This window comes from Cryptomeria japonica, unplaced genomic scaffold (assembly GCF_030272615.1).
Source record: "Cryptomeria japonica unplaced genomic scaffold, Sugi_1.0 HiC_scaffold_62, whole genome shotgun sequence".
Taxonomy (NCBI): domain Eukaryota; kingdom Viridiplantae; phylum Streptophyta; class Pinopsida; order Cupressales; family Cupressaceae; genus Cryptomeria; species Cryptomeria japonica.
In genome coordinates this window covers 149,048-158,148 of record NW_026728884.1, presented here as the reverse complement: position 1 = coordinate 158,148, position 9,101 = coordinate 149,048, and the positions used below count along the sequence as shown (strand labels likewise).

Sequence of the window (9,101 nt, the reverse complement as noted above, 5' to 3'; positions counted from 1 at the left end):
TAATGGTAGGGTGGAGGGGATTACGTTATGTATAAAATCTGGCATATCCAATTGAATATTTCAGACTTCATGAAATTTATGTTCCTATCCTCCGACCAATGTTAGTAGGAATAAAGGTGGTATCCCCTTTGGTTTCCGGATATAACCAAAAAAGATTCCCTATAAAATTGATTCCTTTTCGTTAAATGGAAAAATTTAAGGCTGCATGATTTTATGTTAAAAAATTATATAGCATGTAACATTTACTATAAGTTTGCCAAGTAGCCTATATGCAGCTCCTAAGCCTACCTTCAATGAAAGACCTATCTAACAAAATAACCGTATAGCACTGAAACTATGTACAAGAATTATCGATTTGATCTCAATCTCAAGCAAAAGTGCTTCTAGAGGAAGATTAGCCAAGACCGGCAATATACATAATTTACCATAGAGATTGAAAGGAGATAAAAAGAATTATTTAGAGAATCACGTAAGACAGTAGTTTAGAATAACTCCATTTTATTGTGCAAACAAGAGGGAGAAGCATACTCTCTTTATTGAAGTAAAAGCCAAAAAAATAAAAAAATTACATTGAAACGTTTGTAATTATTCGTGAATTTAATCTCTTTTATAGGGTTAATGAGAAAGCTACAAAATAAAGAAGTAGCACGGGTAACAAGACATGGGACCCTAAGATAGGAATGGGAGCTTTGGACTGTAGGTAGGAGGGATTGGGAGACATAGAGAGAGAACTGCAGCGGGTGGGAGTAAAGGACAGCCTCTGGTTAGCGTTGTCATACAGAATATGGTAATCTTGTTGCTGAAAACTTCCAAGGACGGCCGGTACACCTGCAACCGAAGCCTCATCCATATCTAACATTGCCAGACATAGTAAATTTCCTATTTTAGTCGGACCAGATTCCATATATTGAACGAAATTATGTTTACCTTCGACAACATAATCTGCACCAAGCATATGGAAAGTCATATTCAGATCAGGGACATAGTCATAGTAGGGTGATGAATAGCATACACTTAACCCATGTTTAGAATCGTTAGCTCTGGGTAGTCCTAGCACAGAATCCAAAACAGATGCCACTGCAGTGAAGGCAGCGTGCGGCAAAACTGTGAAGTGTATTCCAGAGTCAATGATGAATCCCCCGCTTCCATTCGCTTGAATATCAAACATTCCCCGTGAAATATTGAGAGACACGTTCCCCAGACTTATTCCTTCCACAGAGAGATAATAGTAGCTGTTGAGCTTGGGCAGGACTGTGTTGTTTATCACCATCGTCGACTGCACTCCTATGCCGTTAAACTCGGCTGCGCTACCGAACAGCAGAGGCGTGGAAAAGCTGTCAGTGTCCTGAAACGGGGATCCATTGTATTCGAAAGGTAAGCAATAGGAAAATTTGGATTCTCCAATCTGTGAGATAAGCGATAATTGTCCTCGGCCGAGCCCCAGAACGCCGTTGGCCTCCTCTAAGACATCTTCCTGAACGACATGGCTGCACCCAAACGCAATTCCGCCAAAGAAATGCGCCGCCCCGGTTGTATCCGCCATGGTGAATGTCTCGAATGACAATTCTTCCTGCGTGCTCCAGCTTTCGCTGTATATATGAGAATATTGACAGTCCGACGCACAAGTTGAATTGGCAAGGGCAGAGCAGAGGGAAGAAGAGCAAGGAACCCGCCTGTAAGTGGATGAATGTTCAGGGTAGAACGGAGGAGGATAATACCAGTTAGACCGATTGAACAGATCGCACTGAAGCCAAATCAGATCGCTTCCCGTGTCCACTTGTCCCTGGAAATTTTTTGGTGGGGTTCCGATGCCAATGTTCACTACATGTGTTTTGGGCAAGCGGATCACAGGTGCAACGGCACCACCCAATCGGGTTTGGGTCCTTCCTGATTGCACGGCTTTAATCGAGGCTTCCATTCTTTTGAGCCTGGCAATGGCGGAATTCCTTTCCAAATGGGAGACTCCGCGCGCTTCTTCTGCACAAAGCAAATTGAAAAAACAACATATGGTTATACTCACCACCACTAATGTCATCACCTTATTGTGTAATGTCATCACCTTATTGTGTGCCATTGAGCACCTATTCAATCCTGCTTTCAAAATTCCCTTAATTATTACTACAGACAGGTTTACTGGGGTCGTCATTTATAAGGATTAGTCTGTATGTTAATCAGATTGTTTAATAAATTGGGCGCCTGCTGGTTACTTAACCATTCTGTGTTTCATCTGTCCAACAGTAGGAGATGACGACAAGATTGATGAGGTTATAGATAACAAAAGGGAATCTTGTTATTCACGAAATAACGTGCCGTATTTTCTTGTTGTTGTATCGCAGGTGAAAATGGGAAGGCCCAGAACCAAGAGAGATGAAAACTTTTGTAATTTCCATTTTGGCGAAGCGAACTTGTTGGGTGGTCTTACTTTGGTAAGATTTATGGTGTGCAAGTACAAATGATAGCTGGTTTAAGTTCCAACCGTAAATCCTTTGGCCGTCTAGCGACAAGAACAAAGTAATGCTTAATAAATAAATTTCCCACTTGCATCATTGACAAATACATGTGCAGACTGTAAACTCTTTCCCCGAATCCCCTTTCCGTTCGTCGTCTTGTGGGAGATTCCCGTCAAAACAAAAATATAAAGCTGTCAAAAACCAAGAAAATAAAAAAAATGTCCAAACACAAGAATGGTCCCGCATAATTGTAGTGGCATAATGGTATTTGTAGAAGTCCTACAAATATTTTTTATCAAGGTAAAGTGGATTTTTTATAGGACCCAATTTTGAACAAAAAAAGGAGGATACAAATAGGTTAACTAGCAACAACAAAATAACAAAGGTGAATCAAAAGATCATTACAACTAATATATATATCAAAAAAATTGCAATGAAAATAGACTACTAGCCATATCTAGAGAAATAAATTAAAATCAGAGTTGGCACCCAAATTCATCCCAAAGGAGCTACCTCAAAGGGAGTAGCCTTTTAGGATTGGCATTTCTTCTTTCATCAAACAAATGTCTGAGAAGCCTTATTATTATGATCCAAAAATTTAGGAGTAGCAGAGGAATCGCCATTTGAATAAACTATAGAGACTCCGCCCAATTGTGAATTAGGTTTAAAAGGAGAGACTAAGTATCTAGGATAACTAAGCAAAGAGGAGAGTTATCAAAGCCACATGTGAATGATGTAGCAAAAGAGGAAATAACATTTAGGCAATCCTAGCCATTTGAACTAGCAGAGGAAGAAGGCACCAATTGAGTAGGACCATTTGAATCAAAATTTGGTTCACTAGAAAAAAAAAACCGAAATGGATTAGAAGAGAAATTTTTCACCAAGTAAGGGAAGGCCTTAGAAAAGAACCATGAGTACAAGTCAAGGTTGAATGGCTAGTAACAAAATAACATATATAATAAAAAGAAACACCCTCGTAATTAATCATCTAAGTTTAACAATATTTAAGCGCATAATATACAATGTCACCTTGTAAATCATTCAAGATATTCATATTAAAATAGATATGGGTAGAGGAAGAATGGGTGAAATTAGTAATATTTGAGTCTACCTTAAGGAACTAGCCTACAGTATTACCAACAACCTCATAAAAAATTATGTACTAAAACTATAGTGGAAGAAAGGGAAGTTTTATCCAAATAGAGGAAATATCATTAGACTACATTAACAAGTTGAAAGAGGCCATCCAAGGATGAAGAGAGGAAGTATAACCCCATTTTTAGTCCCCCACAACAAAGATAGCATTTTAGTCTCTTGGAAAGGGAAGACAAACAATAAAGAAAATATGGATAGAAGGATTGATTTCCATTTTATCCTCTACCACAAAGGTCCATTGCTCAAAGATCAACTATTGCAAATCTAGGAACATCATCCAAAAATGGATAAACTTACAAATTAACATTAAACTCTCAAAAGAAGAGATATTGTTAACCATCTATTGACCAAGAACCACCATAGGAGTTGTGAAGGCACATAGAAGTTATTTCTAGGTGATTGTTGATCACTAAAATTGCTTTAAGGACTATAGCCTTATGGGAAACTCAGTGATGCGAGACTTGTTTTTTTTCATTAAGTGACCTCCGGGATTTTAGAAGTTGGCTCTTCATTCATTTAGTCCCATTCAAAAATTTGCATGCCCAGAACATTAATTAAGATATAACCAAAATTCCTTTTAACATAAAGCAATATACACCACACATCGACCAAATAACAAGTGCAAAAATAGTTTAATCGGCAGAGTATTAGGCATATAATTCTAAAGTTATATTAGAATTTCACATTCACATAAAACTATCAAATGCACAATGAATAATAACAATCATAAAGGCTACAAATATAATCTGATTATCTTGTCTTCAAAAATACAAAACAACACATTAAAGGCTAAATTCCTATAGAATATCAGTTTATCTTTTTAAAATAAGTTTTGAACCCTTGCCAAGCTAACCTCACTATTCTTATAAAACAAAATTCAACAACCCATAAGATGGGAAAACAAAAAAAAATACTACTAGCAACTCCTCCTCATTTGACGACATGCAAAAACCTACAAATGAAAACCATCCTTAGCTTCTAGTGAAACCACATTTTGTTGTTTTGTTATTTGGATCAAAAATATCTTTTGTCAGCTCATCTGCAACTAAAATGTGAAAAATTTTGTTCCGCCTCCATGGGAGACATGTGATAGTAGGAGGAAGAGAGGAGTGGGCCATGCAAACTACCAACCCAGGACCACCCAGGGAACTGCCATGTAACACGACATACTCCTCTGCAAACTGCGGGTCCCATTTACTTGGGGCAAAAATGAGCATCATAAATGAAATGCCATGTGTCAAGAGCACATGACTTAACTAAAATGAAAAAGAAAATGGTGGTAAGAATGAGTTTTGTGCCAATACATTATGGGCATGAGCCAAACTCTTCAAATTAGAGCATGTACAAAATAAAATACATAGTTTTTTGGTGACTTCTGGGGAAATCCTACCTGTAGGGTGCCGATACCCTAAATTTTTGGTTTCAAACAGATTCAAGTATAAGTAGGGAATAGTCGGTCAAGGACCTGCTGCAAAGGGACCCAATCATTCTCTGAGAGGTGCTCCCAAGATTCAAGGATTTGATAATTTTGATCAAGGTGAATAATCTCATGGAAAGGGAGATTGCCGAGCTCATTCTAAGTAACCTGAGAAAAGTATGGAGTCAAGTCAAAGGATGCAATAATTCTTCAACCTCTTTGGTAGTAGGGGTAATCCTTAGATTTTGGAGAAAAGTCTACTCTTGCCATTGTTTCTCAATCAAACTCACGATCTTCTCAATCTTCAAAACTAAACCATCAGGAGGAAGAGGGGAGGGTAAGCCAAGACTTACAAAATGTTCAAAATGCTCCTTAATATCTGACATCAAGGATTTGAGTGATCTTAAGGTGGACGCAGCCTGAGCTACTATTTGGTGGTGATAGATGAAACTATTATCCTTTCTAACCAATTGCTTATAATCATTTACCCCCTTGGCCATCAATTCTTCCTCATAAGTGGTGTACAACCACTTGACTAGTTTTTGAGCATCAAGGACCTTAGTCATGGTATACTGCATGGACTCATCGATCAAAATTCTCACCTTAGCACATAGAGATTGTGCATTACCTAGAAACTTTAGGGCCGATTGCAAGACATGGAGAAATTGTTTAATTTTTTCCCAATGCAAGACATATAACTCCCAGATGAACAAGATGAAATTTGTCAAAGAAATAGGTGGAACATCGATGGTTTTTGACAAGAGATCAATTTCCTCTTCTTTTGCCTAGACTTTTGCATACAATTCTCTCACCTTTTTCCTGCAACAGATGCTTTATGTTCTAATGCTATGACCCCGGTGGCCTTGACTCACAATGTTTCTTATGTCCAGGCTAGTTCACTACATTATTTTTCTAGAATATGCTTTGAATCTCACAACTCATCATCTAATTGGGCCTACCTTGTCTACCATTCTTGTGCTGCCCATTCCTTTTCCTCTTTCTCCTTCGAGATGAGTGCCTACATTTGAGTCAAATCTTTGAAGAGTCTATTTTTATCCCGGATTGCATCTTGTGACTAGATCAAGATTTGAGCTATATTCGGGGAGTCCACCTGGAGTTGTAGGAACTCTTGTTCTTTATCATAGAACCTTTTGCTCAATTCACTATTTGATACTTGCTTGACTTGCAGTTAATCTGTCACCACATTTAAAGCACTTTGAAACCTTTCCATTTCAATCCTCTCCTTTTGAACATCAACTTGATGGTGATATATCTTAGCATTCTTAGCCTTCTCCTCTACTTTGTAATGGTCAAGCGTGGTTTTAACATGATTCAATTTTGATATGAGATTTTCTACGTGCTTGCTCCCTTTGAAGGAAATCAAAAGACATAACCTTTTGTGTCTACTCCATCATCTTGACTTTACACTGTGTGCAAGCCTACTTCAAATCTATACCAATGACATGCAATGAATAGTTCATGGGATGCATTTCCTTTGTGGTTTGATGACATTAGGAACCATAGTTTCAAACATTATGTTTTTGGTCTCTTCATTGAAGTCCGTCTATATACTAGGCTGCAAGGGCTTTCAACAATATTTATCTATCCACTTTGCAACCCTTTGAACTTGATCCATTTTATAGGAGTTCATCTATTGTATAAAATATGAGGGAGACAAAATTTCCTGCCCTACAAAGGGAGTGCCATGAGGAAGAGTGAAGGGTACTGAGACAATAGGATCTCTTAGCCGCATTTGTATGGGCTAGGGAAGTGTAGCAAGAGAGAAAGGAAGGATACCAAACATAGCCCCAACAGGATGGGATGAGATAATACCAACACTTGAAGATGCAAGAGGTCTAGCGGAGTTGTAAATCCTAATATCCATGCGGTAGGAAAACATACTAGGGGATCTTCGTAGATAGGAAAACATACTGAATATTACTCAAGGCCCAAGAATCACATAGGGACATTGTGGGAATGCTAGTAGCTATAAGGCATGGCAAGGGTTGTGGCCTTGCTATAAAAACTATAACTCAGGCAGGGGAGAATACCATGGTGGTTGAGACTATAGAAATGGTGACACTGGGAGCGACTAGAGATTGAGAAGAAGGAAGAGGGGGAGCAAAGAGTACTTTAGCCAATGATCTTGCTTCTATTAATGAAACCTGAAATGCAACAGGTAATTAGGCTTGGGATCCCTCCAGAGGTTCTTCTAATATTTTCTTTTTCCTTGAAGGAGAGGAGCTCGCTCAAGTCTCACTAGTCCTTTTCATTGACAACTGGGAATGATGCCTTTGAGTGAGCTCAGTGGAAGCGAATGATACAACTGCTTGGCTTGTTGAACCCAACTCAATCTCCTTCCCTTTTCTAGGTCATTGTTGAGTATCTTTCAACAAGGTTGATTCTTGAGGGTCAGAGTCATTTCAAAAATATTCCTCGGCAAACTCTACATCTACATTTTGTTTATCCCACTCCTCAAAAATTTTATCCAAAGTGTAGTTTCCTATAGAAACTTGGGTCTATTGAACCTCCTTTTGGTACATCCAAAAAGATAAATTATTTCTTTGCGTCCATTTATCATCATCCATCCTCCTAAGAAAAGTGGTATAAATTAGTTTAGATGGATTTTCTCTTGTAGTTGGGTCATAAAAAATTAACCATGGTGTCCATTCTTTGATGGGAATAGCATTCAGGTCCACATATAATCGAGAATCATCTCTTGGAGGGTTAATCTAGGCTTTCCAGGATTCACATGGCTCATGCGCTATAGGATTCTTTCTCCTTGCTAAAAAGCCATTTTGGATCATAACTCCATGGGTCATCAATAACCACGAGACCCAATTTTATCAATTTTGAAGTGAGAACTCCCTCTGTGAGGAGTCTTTTTATCACAACAATAGGACCTATCATTTTACGGTTTTGGTTGATAGCGATGCCATTCTTGCCTATGCCTATAGCATTTTCAATCATAACTAATTGCCTAAAAATATCTAAGGCCAGTGTACGATCAGTTACATAAGTGGGAGGTGAAAAGGCTTGTCTATAACACCATGTACTCTGACAAAACAAAAATACTTACCTAGAAACTAGTCACAACGGGAGCTACATGTAAACATCCAACTAATTTTCTATAACAAAAAGCAAGAAATAGAAACCAAGACTTCGATCACCAAATCTTGCATGGTAGGTGTTAGGAAAGGGTCAATAAGAGAATATGCATCATGTGTGGGAGATAGTATGGGAGTCTATGTAGTCACATGCTTTCACCTATTGTGCTCATAAAAAATTGATAACTCAATATACTTGACTGAAAAACCCCCATTCTGATGCAAGAACATGTAAACCAAAAAAGAAGTGTACCTAAATCTGTAATGTGTCTTGAAGTTTATTAATTGCTTTTCTATTCCTTGGGCAATGTCCTCGAATAATTCATATAGGAAAGATTCCTTTTGCTTCTAGAGTTTGAAAAACACACCCATTTGGAAAGTATGGACATGTAGATTATTATCAAGGCCGCAGACATAGGCCAACATTGAGATGACCTCTTTTAGGTCATCTTACTTCAAATCATTGAATGCCAATGGGAATTTTGAAAGCTAAGTGAGACTCGTATCCAGTGCAATTTCGCAAAAATTAAAGTAGCCTTCCTTTTACATCAGTAATTTTCTAATAATTCCCTACTAAAAATATCCATTATATTAGAAAGCAAAGGGATTCACAACATGTCTCGGGTGGCATCTACACTTATATAAATTCTCAATGAAGTGCCTTAAATAATAGGGGGTCGACACTAAAACATCATGAGCATGCCTCAAGGAATTCAAGGAAATGAGGGACCATTGGGATGACATATTATGAAAGACCACAATACCAAATCTTTACTACCATGTGTCTCAATTCTAATTTGTAAATGAGAATCCTAGTGGAAGAAGCCTCTTAAAGACCCTTATGTATTTTGAGATCAAGAACCTCTTCATATCTGTCTAAAACTAGAGAGGGGTTCTTAGTCATGTCTTTGGTCTTTGGGAATTTAATTAGCTAATTAGGTTTTGAAGGAATGAGGTAAGAAGCGTATGAGA

At 38.0% G+C, this 9,101-nt stretch overlaps 1 protein-coding gene across 1 annotated transcript; it reads right to left on the bottom strand.

The window, feature by feature from the left end:
- Positions 1 to 607: 607 nt before the first annotated feature.
- Positions 608 to 2,146, bottom strand: LOC131863411 (aspartic proteinase nepenthesin-2-like). The gene has a single exon (XM_059215115.1). It carries the CDS (start codon positions 2,144 to 2,146, stop codon positions 608 to 610), a length of 1,539 nt encoding a protein of 512 aa, XP_059071098.1.
- Positions 2,147 to 9,101: the final 6,955 nt, after the last annotated feature.

What these genes read in the sequence shown, in the direction of transcription:
- LOC131863411 (XM_059215115.1), bottom strand. Translation starts at nt 2,146, where the DNA reads ATGACGACCCCAGTAAACCTGTCTGTAGTAATAATTAAGGGAATTTTG.